The 19,219-nt window shown below is 37.4% G+C and overlaps 1 protein-coding gene across 2 annotated transcripts; it reads left to right on the top strand.

Annotated features, from left to right (window-relative positions):
• Positions 1-361: 361 nt before the first annotated feature.
• On the top strand, positions 362-18,058 carry LOC123870782 (putative uncharacterized protein DDB_G0287457). 2 transcript variants are annotated; one of them, XM_045914199.1, is made up of 17 exons: positions 362-487; positions 1,668-1,749; positions 2,569-2,667; positions 3,406-3,518; positions 3,676-3,774; positions 3,851-4,675; positions 4,827-5,326; positions 5,892-6,036; positions 6,478-6,568; positions 6,874-7,007; positions 7,393-7,506; positions 9,013-9,135; positions 9,552-9,707; positions 10,156-10,299; positions 10,811-10,953; positions 11,253-11,355; positions 11,732-18,058. In XM_045914199.1, the coding sequence occupies exons 1-17, from the start codon at positions 449-451 to the stop codon at positions 12,029-12,031; spliced, it is 3,210 nt and encodes a 1,069-aa protein (XP_045770155.1). In that variant the 5' UTR covers positions 362-448; the 3' UTR covers positions 12,032-18,058. The 2 variants fall into 2 exon arrangements, with proteins under 2 accessions (XP_045770155.1, XP_045770156.1); XM_045914200.1 differs by having other exon boundaries at positions 374-487; positions 5,904-6,036.
• The last annotated feature ends 1,161 nt before the right edge of the window (positions 18,059-19,219 follow it).

Below are 19,219 nucleotides of genomic sequence, written 5' to 3'. Positions count from 1 at the left end.
AAATATGACAAAGATAAAAAAAATGTGTTTCTATGTTTATCACTCTTCAGAGTCATCTTGATTCTTTGTCTGTGTTCGATACCTTGGTCTATATGTATTATGTATTATTCCGTCTACGGTACTTTACCATTTCTACTCTCTCTGATGTCATTTACGTTCCTTCTTACTGTATATTGATAACGTAACTTGATTACAATCAAAAACGCAACAGTATTAAGCCAATTATATTTATAACTATGGTTTTGTATTTAAGATAGTAATTATCATACTGATTCTACGTATTTTGCAAGTAGAGGTAATTTTGGTACCTATAGTTAAATAAATTTTATTTACAATAAATAGCTTGATGCGTGTAACAAAACGCATAAAGACATGGCGCCAGCACAAGTTGCGACACAATAGCGTGACAAGTCATGTCATTTTCTTTCAGGATATATGAAAAATTCCAATGGCAGATTCTTTTTTCGGGTTCGATACTTCGCTATCGGTAAGTTTTAATGAATTTCAAGACAATTTGGGACGAATATTAGTGCCTAACAAGTTACAAATCACCTGTGAAATGGGGGTGCCAGCGTGCCAAACCATTGCTCATTGCGACAATTTTGCTTATTTCCTCGATAAAAACGTGTTAGTTTCGCAATAAATTGTAATATTATACTTTTAAACTAACTGGATATTTTCTTTAAACAGCATATGTGTAGTTAAAATGGATAGAAATGTGAAATACTTCGAGGTCCCATCATACAATATACAAATTTGGTACACATACTACTACTTGTTTGTTGAGAATCGCGTTTCTAAATCGGTAGCCTTGTTTTTCAAACGTGAATTACTCATAACAGTTGTTGTGAGGATGTTTTTGTGCAGCTTTCCGTCTTTCCATGAAGTTTATTTTCAATTTGTTTTCTTACAAGGTTTTTGTGGAAATTACAAAATAATGGAGTACAAGGTTTAAAGAGATAACTTTTATAAACTCTACACATTTAAATATTAAGTAGGTATTGAATGTTTGAATTCCTATTTAATTAACTAAATCACAAAATCTTTGTAGCAGTACTGATAAGCTTAATCCAAACATAAGATTATAAAATCAGCTGTGCATCGTTTTTATGGAGAGAAAAACAAAAGATGAACATAAAATTAGCTCTAAGTTAAAAAACTATTACATTTCAATTTGAGCTTTTGTCTTGATATTGAAATAAGTTTTAACATTTTAAGCAATTTCAGAAACTATGTTTACTACTTATGCTTACATATTTTGTAGAAACCCATTTTAATATAAGTTTTATTACAGTTACTGATTCAATAGAAATGACGTGATAAATGATAATTACAACTCAATGATGTTACAACAAGCTAAACTACAAAGGTTTCACATGCACCCTGGTCTGAGACGAAGTCCATGACAAACTCCAGGAATTTATAATTCTACTAGTTCATGCCTGTGACTTTGCCCCAAGGAGTTTAATTTTCAAAAATCCTTAGTGGATGTCATAGTCATAATAGCTATCTGCATGCCGAATTTCAGCCTGATCCGTCCAGTAGCTTGAGTTGTGCGTTGATAGATCAGTCAGTCACCTTTTCCTTCACATGGTGACTTCACATGACCATGGCCATAGTGGCAACCATATTTATAGCACCACATTATTCCTTTTATTATTTTACAGAACTTAAATGACGATGAAGGTGGTGGAGAGCCATCAGAGGATGAGTATGATGCTCTCAATGATGAAACCTTTGGAGAAGACTGTAAGTAATACTTAAGATCTGTCAATCCATAAATGATTCATTAATTTCTTTGCATACAATGCGTATGGGTTTTTCTGATCTATAAGAAGTAACTGCCTTATTCAAGCAATAAACTTAGCATTGATAGCCTAGGCCCCAGTCAGTAGTGGCTAAAACATGGACCTCCTAGTCCAGGATTTTGGGTTTGATCTTGGGCCCTTGTTTGTACCCTCTGGACCTCTTAAGTTTTCAGAGTTATGAGCATTTTATTTAAGCAATTAAATATCACTTGCTTTAACAGTAAAAGAAAGCGTGATGAAATCTGCATACCTAAGAGTTCTCTGTAATGTTCTCAAATGTGTGAGAAATCTGCTAATTGCACTTGGCTAACGTGGTGAACTATGACCCTTAAACCCTTCTCATTTTGAGAATAGCCCTATACTTGGTAATATTATTAGAAATATTGAAATCCCACTGACTCATATGAAACAATTTGTTTCCTCATTTCTAATACGCATTGCTATAATATAAAATGCCCTTCTGGCTTATGTTTTCCTACTAGCTATAATAGAATAGAATAATTTTTATTCAAGAAAACTTTTATAAGTGCTTTTGAATCATCAAAATAATTTACCTCTGGTTTGGAATGTTGTTTTCACTGAGAAGAACCAGCAAGAAACTCAGCAGTTGCTCTTTTCGAGTGTTGAATTAACAATGTACCTTTAAAAATAACAGTTAATAGGCACCTTCTGAGCAGGTGCGCTCCACCTTAGGCCGCATTATCTGTTTGGTGTGATCTGTTTGGAGTAAAAAAAACAAAAATATACAAATTTGTTGTAGCGGAGGAGTTTGACTGGGAAGTGGAGCATGAACAGCTGGCGGGGCAGCTTGAGAGTAACCGCCGATATGCGGCGCTCGAGGAGGCTGACTCGCGACTTGGTAATGTGTTTGACAAATAATAAATTGTGAACCTTAGATAAATGATTAACTAGATATGTCCGGATTATAACCGTTAGATAAATCAAGCCTTCGAGGATGTACTAACAATACTCTTGCACTGCGAGGCAACATGGACTGCCCTCAACAAACGCTAACTAACCCTACCTAAGTCACCTCCACATAACTCCTTATAGTGACTCCCGGACTGACCCTCTAACCTAGCTTCCACGAAGGTTGCCTGGTGGAGTTTAAGCCATAAGGCCACCTTTACATACAATTGTTTTAGTTTATAAGTTCTTAATTATTTTTTTTGTTCTTGTTTTGAGTGCAACAAAGTTTTCTATCTATTTATCTATCTTTATTTGACAAAACATCCATGCTAATATTATAAATGCGAAAGTGTGTCTGTCTGTCTGTTTGCTACGTTTTCACGACCCAACCGTTAAACCGATTTTAATGAAATTTGGTACAGACTTGGGATACTTCCTGGGGAAGGACATAGGCTACTTTTTATCCCGGAAAACAAAGAGTTCCTACGGGATTTAAAAAAACCGAAATTCAAGTGGGCGAAGCCGCGGGCATCCTCTAGTATAGCATAAACCATGGTGAAGTAAGCCAATGCTATGGGAAGTCAGTTTAATCTAAATATACAATTATCTATTATAGATTATAGATTTATCAATAAAATGAAGTAGCTAAAGCTATTGAACATGTGGTCAACAGTTTTGTTTCTTACAGAGGCCTCACTATCCCAGCTAGTCCTCGACGAAACAGACGCGCCACTGTCACGGAGTCTCGGCTCGAGTGTGTGGCGACATGATGTACCTTTATCCACTCCAACTAGACCAACTGTGAGTCATGACGAATATTCATTTTTTCCCACTTGCTCTGAGATTGCTTCATTATTAAGAAAAGCAAAACGAATGAATTTAATTTAACATTTTCTTATGAAAAGTAAATTTTTAAGTTGAATAAAAATAAGTACCAATACCTATACCTTGTCTACAGCCAGGGCCGGCGCTCAAGAATGTCTGTACGGTGGAAGAGCTAGAAAGACAGCTGCGCCAGAACCAGGCCCCAGCAAACTTCACACAGAACTATTTCCAAGTAAGTTCTCCTATCTAGTTTGTCTGAGTTAACAAAGTTTTGAAGAGTTACTAATGTAAAGTTTACACCTTTTTAGCCTAGATTTCCAGTCATTCTTCAAAGGCCGCCTGGACTCCAAGCACCGGTGCCTCCGCCGTTTGCGCCGGCGCCTTTACAACAGCCGACAAACATGGCGGCCATGAACCAATCGCTCAACAAGATCATCGGCCAAAACAACCAGATGGGACAAACAAACCCCATGATGAACCACATGACGCAAAACATTAACCAGATGGGACCCAATATGAGCCAAATGAATCAAATGGGACAAAGTATGAACCAGATGGGACAAACGATAAACCAAATGAGTCAGAACATGAGCCAAATGGGCCAAGGTGTCAATCAAATGGGCCAAAATATGGGACAAAATGTTAGCCAGATGGGACAAAACATGAACCAAATGAACCACAATCAATTCATGCAAAACTCAAATCAAATGACATTTCAGAACAGCATGGGACAGGGAATGATGAATCAAATGCAGAACATGCATCAGATCGGTCAAAACAACGTGATGCAAAACCAAATGGGTCAAAGTATGAACCAAATGGGCCAAAATATGAACCAAATGGGGCAAAGTTTGAATCAAATGGGCCATAACATGAACCAGATGATCCCAAATGTAAATCAAATGCCAAATACGAACCAGATGGGACAAAACGTGAACCAAATCAGGCCAAATATGAATAAAAAGATGAACCAAATGGGTCAGAACCAGATGATCCCAAATGGTAATCAGTTTGGCATGAACCAGTTTTCGCATAACATGATGAGTCAACCAAGGATGATTCCACCTCCTGGTATGGGCATGCCAAGGCAGAATTTTAGTCCTAACATGAATCAGTTCAACCAGAATTTTCGTGTAAGTAGTGATCAATTTTAATTTGACTTTCTATTTTTAAGCAACATTCCTTTATTGGTAATGTCATTGTGAAAAAAATCAGTAATTATTCAAAATGAATTCCTCATAAATGAATGACAATCAATAACCAAATGTCGAATTTTACTTTTAGGGACCATCAATACCACCAAAAAACGAGCAACCAATATCACAACCCAACATGATCATGAACCAACCAATGAAACAAATCAATCAGATGAACCAAAACATGAACCAACAGATCAAACCGATGATGAACCAATCGCCACCAAATAACCAGAAGCAGGCTCAGAATTTGAACCAATCAGTTCAGAATATGAACCAGTCTGGACAACAGAATTTGAACCATAATGTTCAGAATTTGAATCAATCTGGACAGAATTTGAACCAACCTGGTCAAAACGTGAACCAACCGAAAATTAAGAGCCGGGTTTATAACAACAAGAATTTAACATCACAGAATTTAGTTCAGTTAATTCAGAATACACATCCTATGTTGCAATTTAATAACAGTTTTCATAATGCGAGCCATCATCCAATGTTGAATAATAGGTTATTCAATAACCAAAATAATATGATGAATAACCATCCAATGTTCAATAGACAAAATGGCTCCTTTGGGAATTCTAATAGGTGAGTTGATTTCTTTAGAAATTCTGTTCCTATCATTTTTCTTGAGAATTTTTTTTTCATTTACATTGGGTGAATAGCTGTCTTGCAGTGAATGTGTATGTGTATTTTTTTGCTATTGTATCGATTGGGGTGTCAAATGAAAGAGGAGAAAATTCTGAGTTCATAAGTATAAATGTATTTCAACATTAAAATATACCAAGCGACAGAAAAACAATTTTACTATATTATTTCAGCGTTTATTAAGACGATCGCAGTTGGATTTTAGTTTTTAACTTTATCAAAAACCTTTCATAATAGCTATTTTCATATTTGAGCCTAATTTTGCCAAATTTGAGCCTAATCCATCCAGCAGTTTGGGCTGTGTGTAGATAGATCAGTCAGTCAGTCAGCTTTTCCATTTATAAAATATTAAAGAAGTCATAATACAGTGTGGTGTGTAAATTTTATCACCCAAGCTTACAGATGTGTTTTGAATAACGTTTAAACAACTGTTATTTTACGACCATACAAGCCCTGACTTTGAGAGGTCATCAGACTTTAAAGGTTATCTTTCTATCCTTTTCAGACATTCCAACAGTGACGACAGTGCGAGTGAGTCCGATGACCCCTATATGGGTTTGATGACCCAGCGCGAAAAGCAGTGGCTTATAAACATACAGATGCTACAGCTAAACACTGGAACACCCTATATACATGACTTCTATTATACTGTGAGTATTCACTGTGCAATTTGTGTGTAATTAGATATATAGATAGAAAGACTTTATTGCACACAAAAAACACATGAAAAGAAACACAACACAGAAAGAAGAAAAACAGAAAAAACAATTGTGTGCAAAGGCAGCCTTATTGCTTAGAGCAATCTCTTCCAGGCAACCTTTAGTTAACCCATGCGTGGGGTTGATGAACCCTGTATGGGGTTGGTGACCCCTGCGTTCGTTTAACCCCTACAGGGGTTTAATTATTATGTGTACACAGGTTTAATAACCCTTATGCCTTTATACCTTTTTACGGGTTTCGGGACCCCTACGTGGGTTTAATGACCCTAGTGTGAGTTAGGTGATTGATGATGATTCAAGTTTTCATGACTTACATTGCTTTGAATCACATTTTTTCTTTAAATATTTAAAAAAAATAACATTTTTTTGCAGGTATTTTTGGAGCGGCAGGCGAATAAAGAAAAAGAAGGAATCAAGGAGGCTCATAAAGCAAACCAGCAGAACCATCCATTCTATAGTGGAGGTGAGCAGTTTTTTATCGCTAGACATATTTAAAAAGGTATTTCAATACAAAAGGTAAGTCAATTTTCATTATTCTTATACCTTATCCACGGAAAGAAGCTAGTATAGTGCACTGTGTAATGGTGTAATACCTGTTGATGACCTGTTGATTGGAGTTGTTTACTAGAAAAACCGCCAACGCATATGCGGTTCCTCTGGTGCTGCAAATGTTCATGGGTGGCGGTTATCACTTAACATCAGATGACCCACCTGCTCGTTTGTTGCTATTTTCATATTTAAAAAAATGTGCTTGTTTCTATAACCCAGGGGTGAAGCAAGAATCGGAGACGCTCAGACACAACCGCGAGAGACACAACTCTCACCGACACAACTCCACGAGCGAAGACGCGCCTAGGACCTATGTCCCTACGCAGTTTGAGAATTCCCTTGGGAAATTACAGGTATGACATATTATCCTACTAATATTATAAATGTGAAAGTGTGGATGTTTGGATGTTTGTTCTCAGTCACGCAAAAATGGCTGAACAGATTTGGCTGAAATTTGGAATGGAGTTAGATTATTAAACCCTGGATTGTGTTAATCCAGGGTATAATCTATCTCCTAGGCTACTTTTTAGTCCGGAAAATCGAAGAGTTCCCGCGGGATTTTGAAAAATGTAAATCCACGCGGACAAAGTCGCGAGCATCAGCTAGTAGTAAATAAACTTGACCTTAAACCGCGATTACAGTTGTAAGTTTTACTTACGTAAGTAACTTACATGATTAACTTACGAATTTATTACTGCCCAGTTATTTTGGATAGTTAAAAATGAGTTTTTGTTCCAGTGCGGCAGTGTAACCGCGCCGCGGAAGATCATCGACGTGGAAGTGGTGGCGGAGCCCGCGTCCGACCGCGCCTCGCGCGCGCCCAGTGTGTGCAGCACCACCACTCCCGCTGAGGTAAGCGCCGCTTTGACAGCCTCTAAGAATGATAGATGAATGATCATTCAGGTCTTGACTTCAACTAGGAATTGCAATCCAGATTCAGCACATTTTGGTACCTATCAGATCCCACTACTTTTAGTGGATCCGGTAAAAAATATGTAGTTTAATTGAATTTCCAATTCAATATTTGGATTCCGGTCAATGTTTTACACCGAATACCAAAATTTCAGGTTTGTAACTCATTTCGTCTACGAGCTAGGGACCTGTGACATGATTTGAACGCACAGACAGACAGCAGACAGTGACATTAATAGGGCTAAAAAAGCGCAAAAATGGGTTTTGTGCAAAACACAAGCATCATAATTGGTGCTAGTTTCGTTACAATCGGATATTTACGTGCTTGCCCGTATCCTTCCGCCTCTACCTCGCTCGCCAATCAATAGGCCCTAATTATTGTTTTTTTTTTTCCACTATTTACTTACGTACTATTATTACACATTCATACGTGGTATGAATACAGCAGTATTTATAACAAAAAACGAATTGTGTTTCATAATTTTGAAGCACTACCCAAATAACTAAAAAACCAGTCTCACTATAGCATTTATAATATACACTAGCTGTGCCCGCGACTTCGTTCGCGTGGAATAGTGACTTTTCGGGCAGCATATACTCTGTACGTTAAAAATGTTCGCCGGGATTCTTTAAATTGACATAACTTTTTAACCCCCGACCCAAAAAGAGGGGTGTTATAAGTTTGACGTGTGTATCTGTGTATCTGTGTGTCTGTGTATCTGTGTGTCTGTGTATCTGTCTGTGGCATCGAAGCGCCTAAACGAATGAACCGATTTTAATTTACTTTTTTTTGTTTGAAAGGTGTCTTGATCGAGAGTGTTCTTAGCTATAATCCAAAAAAATTGGTTCAGCCGTTTAAGAGTTATCAGCTCTTTTCTAGTTTTCTTGTAGAAAAGAAGGTTAGATAACCGTTAGGTTCTTAATATTATGTCGATTGACAAATGTCAAGCTGTCAAGATGGACGTTTCCTAAATACATAATTATTTATTTGAAAATGATGTTTTGGAAAACTCAGATACTTTAGATTGTAGGCGCGGAATAGTCCAAGAAAATCAGTTCAGCCGTTTGAAAGTTATCAGGTCTTTTCGGTCTTTTCTAGTTACTGTAACCTTCACTTGTCGGGGGTGTTATGAATTTTTAATTTACACTTGTTTATTTATGAACCGATTGACATGAAATAAACACTAAATGTTAAGTGAAGCTTACTACAATATATTAGTGAAAACCGTATCTAAATCGAATAAGCCGTTTCTGATATTAGCGTGCACAAACACACAGACAAACAGACAAAAAAGAATTTAATTACAGTTTCGGGTTCGGCATCGATATAATAACAACCCCTGCTATTTTTTTTTATATATTTCCATTGTACAGACACCACTTTTCTACAATTTTATTATATGTATAGATTATAGCATTTATAATATTAGGATGTATTGTTTTCAGGTGCCACGAGAAATGCGACGGACGAAGCAAATGTTGCTGGACATAGAGGCGTTATATCTCATCCTGCTGAGGCTGGAGGAGCTCAACGACCCGCTGGCGATATCCAACGCGCTCATATTGAAGGTTCGTCTTTCTGTCTATCTGTCGTCTGTCAAGAAAACCTATAGGGTACTTCCTTTTGACTTAGAGTCATGAAATTTGTGTGTTGTCATGAGTCAAGTAAAGGGAAAATCCGAAAACTGTGAAATGTTCATGAACAAGTAATAAATATTTTCAATTTTCAAAGTAAGATAACTATACTTACCAAGTGGGTTATCATATGAAACGGCATTACCTGTTCAATCTAAAACAGATTTTTATTTATTTTTATGCATAATTACTAATTAGTCATTGATTTATCGCGCAAAATGACAAAAAAATGCCTCAGATGATTTTTGAACAAGAAGGGGGTTGGTAACAAGATAGGTTTATGAAACCCATATGATGCAAATCTTATTCTAATGTTTTCTATTTACACTGGTTTACATATTGTGTTGTAGGAGAGAGAAGAGAAACAAAAGCTGCTAGAAGCGGCGCAGAAGGAGGCTGAAAACGAGCCTGAGGAGGATTCAAACTCCTTCCTCAAGACCATCGAGTCTGTTCAGCGGAGGCCCAAGCAGGACAGCCCCAAGAGTGACTGTATAGACAAACGACAGGTTAGTGTGCTTTATTGCAACGCTTAACTTGTGTTTTAGCAGAGCGAGAAGAGAAACAAGCTGGTAAGAGCGACACAGAATTTGTGTTGAAGGAGAAGAAAAACAGGTGATGCAGCAATTCTTTTGAAGAATAGAGAGAGAGAGAGAGATAGAGAGAGAGATAGAGAGAGAGAGAGAGAGAGAGAGAGAGAGAGAGAGATGAGGGACAAAGCGACGCTGAAGGGTAGGTGGAAAGCGAGTCGGAGGCGAATACCAACCGAGGGTCCCCTGTCTATTAATGCCACGGCTGCCTTTCCAATAGCCTAAGTAAAGGAAAAAATCTGAAAACTGAAAATCAACATGAAACAACATCATGAAAAAGTGTTATTTCTAGTATGATGGAATCCTTCGTGTGCGAGTCTCGCACTTAGCCTTTTTTTGTAGTATTGTAATATGTTGTTTGTTTTAGGTAGTGAACTTGGCAGTGAACCAGAAGCCTGTACCAGTCAAGAACCTTCTGGACGAGGACAAGGACGAGATTCTCAACAAAATGTTCGCGGGGTTGCTGTTCGGCGACCGCGTACCGCAAATGATGACGGTTAGGAAAGGCAGGGTGAGTCCATTACTTGATTTCTTTCCTACGAGTAAGTACACACGTTATTAGGCCACAACACAACTCCTCTATTTTTAAAGTCGGTTAAAAAAGTAGCCTATGGTTAATCCTCTACTTATCTGTAAAAGTCTCGTCAAAATAGGTTCAGCCATTCCGAAGATTAGCCCGTTCAAACCGATAGACACTTCAATTTTATTTATTAGTATATAGATATATAGATTAGTATTACCCGTGCGCATTAACATGGCACCTGGCTCGAAAACAACCCCTCCCCCCACTTCCGCCGCGCCGTGCGAGACCAGTAGCGGCACGGCGAGAGCGGGGCATCGCGCGGGGAAGTGGGAGGAAGGTTGTTTTCGAGCCAGGTGCCATGTTAATCCTTTTTATTCATAGCAATCTTCATAAAATTAAAACATTCAAACTTTCAACATAACTTCCATCTTCAAAAACCAAAATTTGTTAATGCGCACGAGTTATATAAATAGCTCTCTGATAAGCTATTTGTCGCCAGGTGCTTCTGTCTCGCTTCCTCTTGCGCGCGCCGGGAACGCACGCACGCCTGCGCGCGCTGTGGTCGCGCATCCTGCGAGCCCTGCCCTCCGCCTCGCGAAGGGACGACGGTGGACTTGCGGCCTTATCGCCACACTATCGCAAGTAAGTACCTACTAGTACTACTGCCTAACTAAGTGCTTAGTACTGAATGATAGCCACCGATCGCATTTTTGATATTGGGTGGCTCTACATTGCTGCTTCACTGAGTGATATCGAAATCTGCGTGATAGTCAAATGAGCTCGGTTGGCTATCAGTGTAATATCACTGAGTTAGCGAATCACCCCGCTGGAGACTGCGGAGACCCAGTATGTCATACATCAATAGAGTATTTCATAAATGAATAAATGGTTTTTTATTTATATTCATGGGGGTTTTATTTATATTCATGATTATTTTTCAGATACATGCAGAACTCAACAGGCTGGGCGGCGGTGATCGAATCGTGCGGCCACCTGGCAGAAGCCTTAGACCCCGCGAGAACGCCGCACGCGCTTACGTCGGCGGTTAGTGGCTTATATTATAACTAATATATTTAGTTTAAATAAAAATAGTGAGCAAATGAGCAGGCGGGTCACCTGATGTTAAGTGATTACCGCGTTGCCGGCCTTTCAGGAATTCGTTGATCTGTCTCTTATCCCTATAATGAAATTTAGTGGAAAGACCGCTGAATGGAGTTGGTTCTACAGTTTATATACAGTAACAGTTATAATAGGACAGTTCTAACATTATAGTTTCACGAACATACAGTAAACATTTTTAATTAATTATTTCTATCTTTTACTAATTTCAAGTAAATAGAATTGGAATTCTTCACACATATTATTATAATATTAATACAAGAGTAATAGTAAAGAGTAACATTTTTGTTTTCATTTTCAGTTAACGCTAAGCTGCGTCTGCGCACTAATGGAAAGAGCCATCCTACTCGTAAACACGCCGGAAGCGACGTCCAACGAGCGACAATGGTACAAATTCCTCAAAACCCTCGCCCGCGCGCTCAAAAACACTACCCTCACCGTAGCCAGGCCGACCCAACCGCTGCCTGAGCCCAAAGTGATGCAACACATCAAACAACTGGAGTCCAGGTCCACCATAGAGATCCTACAGCGGGGTAAGGCGGCAGACTTTGATTTGACAAAGAACGACGTATCCGAACAGTTGGTCAAACATTTGTGTTGATGTTTGGACAAATATTTGTCAAATGCGTTGGTCAAGTGGTAGTCGATACGTGTGACTGACTATGATTTGAGAAAGAACGACGTATCCGAGCAGTTAGTCAAGCAGTTGTGTTCATGCTTGAACAAATATTTGTCATATCCATTGACCAAATGGTGTCAAATGAGTTGGCCTATTGGTAGGAAGTAGAAATAGTACAATACGTGTAACTGACAATGATTTGAGAAAGAACGACATATCCGAACAGTTGGTCAAACATATGTGTTGACGTTTGGACAAATATTTGTCAAATGAGTTGGCCAAATGGTAGTAATGTACATGTGACCGACTATGATTTTTAAGTAAGAACGTATCCGAACTGTGGGTCAAACTTTTGTGTTGATGATTGGCAAATACTTTTTAAATGCGTTGGCCAAGTGGTAGCAATTATGATACGTTGATTTAAGTAGTCCATTATTGCACGTCCTAAGTTAGCGCCGGAACCTAGCAATAAATAGACTTGCTCAAGTCACGAGTCAACCTACTCGTCGATTATTGCACGCTATAAAAATGTGCAACTTAAGTCACGGATAACCGGTGCTTTAGTACTGTAAGGGTTTAGTTTAGATCACGCAACATCACAATACGTGTGACTTAAGTAGTTCATTATTTCACAGAGTGAGATAACGCCCGAAAGTAACACATATAGGACTTGCTAAAGTCACGAGTATAGTACATTTTTATAACTCATAATTCGTGACTTACAAGTAACACTTATCCATGACTTGAGTAATAATTTTTTGCACAGTGTAAAATTGGACTACTTAAGTCACGGAGAGTGTTACTAAGTTACGGATAAGTGTTACTTCAGTGTGGATAGGTCACAGAGCTATAAATGTAATTTGTCGTTCATTGGCCAAATCAACTTGAATGACTGTAACAAATATTTGTTATATAGAGGCAAGTGTTTTGCAAATATTGTTATACTTTAGTTTTCTTTAGTTTACTTAAAAGGTAAACAAGTAGGTAGTTAGGCCCATACGATCTTGTTACCGCAAACTGACAATCAAATCAGGATAGAGTAAAAACCTAAATACAAAAGGTCTTAAGTGCCGAGATAATCGCGTCGCTTACGTGTTTCTCCGAGGCTTCTACGATCTGTTTATCTTTTAAACAAACTGAGGAAAAATGTACGACAGTTAAATGTATTTTGATGTTGACCGAATGTTCAATGGGATTGGGAGTGCTGAAATATTTTGGTTGATTTATGGGATTTGGTGTCAGGCCGCGATCTGTAAGTTTTACTCACGTAAGTAGCTTACGTCATTACGTAAAAAAGCATTGAACCCAGTTGGCATACTTACAAGTTCGCCGATTCGAAAAAAAAACTTGTTTCGACGGCCAATGATAAATTAACATTATGTCAATCAATAGACTAAGTGATTATGATCAAAAAGTTTAAAGTACAAAAATGTTTCAAACCTTTTATGAATGTAAATGTACTTAAAAGAGTGCTTACATTAGTAAAGTCGTAAGTTAATCATGTAAGCTATTGACGTGAACAAAACTTACAGGTGTATCCGGCTTTATTATAATTATTTTGTCAATAGAAGAATATGTGGTTATTTATTTTAAATATTATTAGTAAAAAAACTTATTTCAAAAATTAAATGTCTAATGGAGGATGTATTATAATTATTATTTAGCTCAAGATGTTTTGATAAAAACGATTGTCGATCAAAAAAAAAATAATAAATTTTGTTGAGAGAAAAAGTTGCAACATTAAAAATAAATGATTTCTTAGTGATTATAAATATTATTAATTAAAGAATCTTACAAAATACGTGAACCCACTATGAGTTTCAAGTTTGATAATCATTATAAATTAGCGATTATAACCGTAAAATGTTTTGACGTTTGCTAAAGAGTTCATTGAATTAGTTTATTTTGTAAATGGCACTTTTTTCCAAAAACTATGTCCCTCTTAATGATTTTAAAAGGCCTATCCAATGAGGTATCTCGTAACGAGCTATCAAGTACTTAAATATATTTTTTTGTTTTGTTCTGATTTTTTTTTCAAATTCAAATATGCCTGTGTAGTAGTAACAGGATTTAATACCTTAATTTCAACTTTTGTGGTTTGTTTATAAAATAGCTGTGACAGACAGACGGACAGATGAGTTGCCCAGAAAAGACTTGAATGTAAATAAAAACTGTTCAACTCCTTTGTGTTTTCTCCAAACAACATAAATCCACTAAAACAAACAGCAACAACAGATGAAACCATAAGGGTTCCTTGTTTTACTACGGAATCTTAAAACCAAAATGGTTCGAAGCGGCCAATTCCCATAATCGGATAATACGACCCATCCACACCTGAGCACGCGCACGAACCGTGCACACAACGCGCACCATAAGAACATAATGTGGACGAGGGGCTTGCGAGCGGTTCGCGTGCACCTTGTACAAGTCATGGCGTGTACATGTTCGTGAGTTTTGCGAGTACAACTTAGTACAAACATAAATAAATAAATAATGGTTTATTCGCTGGAATGTGGGTACAAGTAGGTCTTACATCAATTGAGTTACCTTACACATTCTACCAGGTCTTGGTGTGCCAATAGATTAGTGAATCCTATATGTAATATTAAAATAATTCTGGTTCATTACAATATGATGAAATAAAAAATAAAAAAATTAACATAGTGCATTCATAGGCGAAGACCTTTGCTGGCGTAACTTCAAAGTCTCGATCACTCGCGTAAGGTCGTCGGCTTATCGGTGTTTTATAGGATATATTTCGGAGTGTGCACAGGAACTATTCGATCTTGTCCTCCCTTCACTATTTTGCCATCGAACCGCAGGACGTCGTCGGGCGAGTTTCCATCCTTATATCGTCGACATTCCATCTGCACGCACGAAACGTTTTGCGTCTTCATTCCTCATACGCATGGCTAAGGTTTGGAATACTCTTACGCGATCTGTGTTTCATACCAATCTCAATCTTAAAAACAAGAATGAATAGGCATCTTCTAGGTAAACGCGTCCCATCTTAGGCCACATCATCACTTTCCATCAGGTGTGATTTTGTGGTCAAGCGCTTGCCTATAATGAATTTTAAAAACATGATATACGCATTCGCGGCATGTTGATGCGCATTGTGTGCACGGTTCGTGCGTATGCGCAGGTGTGGATTAACCTTTAGCGGAACTAGGAATTTAAAAAAACGGTTGAATACAGGCCGTAAGTTAAAATTTCGCCATGTTACGTTTGATTAAATAGGTATTATAAATATTTGTATAAATAAATAATTCAAGGCGAAATTTTCATCCTTACGACCGATTTTGTAAAAATGTAGATAATCTAATCGACAGGGCCTATAGGGTATTTATTTAAAACCTTATTGACCATTTTTTGAAAGTTCAAAATTGAATGGCGAGAATATTTCATTTGATCACGTCGAATCACGGAAGCACTTTAAAATTTTGAAACGTTATTTGAAATATAAGGATGCCCTAATTTCAATACTTTATATTTGAAGAGTGCTCAACATTTAAGGTCACACTTCATACAAACGTATTACCCCGTTAATTCTATTATTTGTTGTTCTAGAAATCTAGACCTATAGCAGGCCGATTATAGATTGATATCTTTATTATTTATGCCGGACAAAAAATAAATATCTTAAAATTATTTCGAAAGTTGAAATATCTTGTTTTAGGCCAAATAAGGCAACTTTGTACATAACCACGTAAAAACAAAACAAAATATGGCTTTAAGACAAACTTTATTAATAATTTCAAACGTGATAAGTTTGTTTAAAATATGGATTAGTTTTCAAAATACAAACGCAGTAACAAACGTTGGTTTGCGTTATTAAAATATCGTCCATCTCACTCTTGAGCATGCCTGCCCGTAAATGTTGACTGAAACAACATGCGCCTACGCTCGACTTGGAGCAACCGTGGAGAGCACTCTTAAGTAACTTTTCGGTATTCGGACGAAAGAAAGTGTTTATTATTAACTATTACTTAATTACTAAGTAGCCTAAAATTATTCTTTTTTTTTACTATGCCTCTATTTTTTTACTTTGTTAATACTAAAACGAATTAAATCATTTAACTAAAGAAAAGACAGCAATTTCTTTTTTAACAATGTTATTGTTATTTTCACTAAAAATCCTAAATTATAAATGGATATTTTTAAAAGTTTATAATTTAAAAAAAAAAATAAGGTAACGATTTTTTTGATCAATTGTATATTAAATATGTTATTATGTTTTATGTTAGGTGAATGTTTATTCCAGAGTTGAAATTAAGCAATTTTACATGTTAAAGCCTTTTCACACGGGGAAATTCATTTCACCCGAAACCACGTAGGCTTAGTACAAGTTTTTAAATGTCGACAACGTTGATAGATTTCTGCTCTCGAGTATTGGATCACTGTAACGTTAAGTAATATGGACATAAGCTGCCCTATTTTTAGGCTCAATTTCTCCATGACATTAATTTGCTTATCTCTAACTAAGGCTTAGGTTTACCCATGGAACATCAGGTTTGTGGACCATGAGTTCCATGATAAAAGTTTGTACTTGGTGCCTAGGCCTACAGTATCAATTCATCTACAAAACCTTTCTAAAAATATGTAGATTAATTACATCAGTAAGAAAATTGTCAAAATTGATTCTTTGGTTATTGAGAAATTACGAATAGGTGATTTTTTTAAATTAAATAGAAAATCGCGAACAAACATATGCATACCAACATACTATACAGGCCGAACACAAAACCTCCTCTTTTGAAGTTGATTAACGAAAGGAATGCGGTCCATTTTACTCTGAAGTCTGACGTTGCTACGTTTCGATACTCGAAATCTATCAACGTTGTCGAGATGTTAAAAACTGTACTAAAGGTACTGTTTTTATTGTAAGTAGCACACGTTCATAGCAACGTGGGCTCGCGTGAAAATGCCGCCATGTGTAAAAGGCACTTAAATGTCTATATTTCATTAAAATTAATTAAGAAAAGTTAACGAAAATTGCTTAGTTTCATCTCTTACTCTGCCATGGCGTCATTCTGATATTAGTTTAGCATAGAATGGCAATACTAAAGCTTTTATTATTGTTTTAAGATGCCAGCATTGTTATTTAGTGATGCCAGGTTAGGAATATCGTCATCGGATATTTTTTGTGTATCCTTTCGAATTTCTTTAAACAAAAACCAAAAACATGCCGTTGTCGATGATTCACCCGCATTTGTCACGTATTTATTCTGACAGTTAAACCTGGCAACACTAATGAGAATACAGATTAAAAAAGCTATATTTTAACTCTAACACTCAGCTATGTGTAAATATTAAGGAATATTATAAACACTTGTGTAGATGTAGTAGCTTTTAATTTAAATGAAAAGATAAAAAATATGCTTTTTTTTAATTATTATTATTGTAATTATTTAACGCGGGAAATATACAAAAGAAAACTAGATGTTAATAATACAAAATAGAAAAAAAAATCCATTGAATTTTGTAATATGGAGGAATATGTTTATAATCCATAAAAATTCGTGGACATAAAGGCCCTTTCACACGCGCGCGGTCATGGCACGGTACCTGCCGTACCGTGTAAAGTAGTAAGTAATGTATGAGCTGACGACAGCTTCCACAAGGCACGGCGACCGTACCACGACCGTGTATCGTCCTCATCCACCACAATCACGGTTTCGACTCGTTCACATGAACACCAACGCAACACGGCTTGAGCGCAAGGAATACAGTGGCCGGCAAACATCTTGGGTACTGACGCGATTGGCTGGCGAGTGGCGCGTGCACGCGATTGGCTGATCAGTCGGCGCTGGTGCACGCCATTGGTTGATACGTGGACTTTTGCTTCCCGGATTTGCCAACTTTCAACTACACCTCTTTAGGCCCACGTTGTTTGCCGGGCACTATACCATTAGAACGATATTATAAATAGGTAAAGTTTGTAGGTTTGTTTGTAGCGAGTAATCTCTGGGACTACTGAACCGATATTGAAAATTCTTTCACTAGTAGGTACAAAGCTACATTATTCCTGAGTTGCATAGGCTACATTCTTCTGAAAATTAGAGATCTTCGCGAAAATTGTAATAAGCTGCTCGTGCGAAGCCGGGGCGGGTCGCTAATTAATGATAAACGACGACGTCTTCAATCTGGTTCCTTGACAATACTGCGACTACCGCTACCGTGCGACCGTAAACCGTGCGTAAATCGCGTACATGTAAAAGAACCAAGGCGCCGCGCCAAGCCGTAAAAGCGTAGGCCACACAGGCTGCGTAAGCGTAGACGTAGAGTGAACTGTATGAGACATGGCATACCGCTTGCGTGGCGTGAACGTTCACGTAGACGTAATGCGTTACGCATTGCAGCACCCAAGAGACAAACTGGCTGCGTAACGCGTGCAGTGATGGTAACAGCAATATGGCTGCCGCAGCGGCTAGATACGCAACGGTCGGGATGCGTTGCGTAAGCGTGCCACGTATGCGTAAACCGGTGTGTCAGGGGTTCACGCGCATCACTACGCACGTGTCACATGTACGTGCTGCATACGCAATTGATGTGAACGAGCTCTTAGAGGACAACCCTATGCATGTGAAAAGGCCGAAAAGGATTGATTTTTTTCCTATTAGGTTTTTTTTCATTTGTAAAAGACTGTGATCGATTGGTTTTTAAATACTTATTTCATTTTTTATTTCGTCATAGTGAGAAAAAAATCAGTCCTGAATGCAAACTCACATTTCGACATTTGTTTCACGTCATGTGACTTTGATTAATTTTTATTTAAATAAATGGAAAAATCAAAAAAATCACACTTTTTCTCATTTAGGTGTTACTACAAATTATTTTAAAATAAACTTTATCTAATATAAAAACGTGTTATTGATTTTTTATTACCTATTACAACACGGGGTTACTCAAGGGGCGGATCAACAAATTCCTTATAAGGCTGGCAATGCACCGGCGGCGGTTCCTTGCTGCTGCAAATGTAATGTAATGGGCGGCGGGAATCACTTAACATCAGGTGACCCGCCTGCTCGTTTGCTTTGCTATTTTTTATTTTAAAGAAATATGGTGTTCCTTGGTCACATGAATTTTACGTTAAATACGTAGATACTAGATAGGTAGATAATATGAAAAATTTAAGCTTTTATAAAAAGCTTTCATTGCAATGCAATT

Source organism: Maniola jurtina, chromosome 13 (genome assembly GCF_905333055.1).
Source record: "Maniola jurtina chromosome 13, ilManJurt1.1, whole genome shotgun sequence".
In the NCBI taxonomy this organism is placed as follows: domain Eukaryota; kingdom Metazoa; phylum Arthropoda; class Insecta; order Lepidoptera; family Nymphalidae; genus Maniola; species Maniola jurtina.
This window is presented reverse-complemented; position numbering and strand designations above follow the sequence as displayed.

What these genes read in the sequence shown, in the direction of transcription:
- LOC123870782 (XM_045914199.1), top strand. Translation starts at nt 449, where the DNA reads ATGGCAGATTCTTTTTTCGGGTTCGATACTTCGCTATCG. An exon ending in GGAGGCTGACTCGCGACTTG is followed by an intron (nt 2,668 to 3,405) that starts GTAATGTGTTTG and finishes TGTTTCTTACAG; the next exon opens with AGGCCTCACTATCCCAGCTA. An exon ending in TCCTTTGGGAATTCTAATAG is followed by an intron (nt 5,327 to 5,891) that starts GTGAGTTGATTT and finishes TATCCTTTTCAG; the next exon opens with ACATTCCAACAGTGACGACA.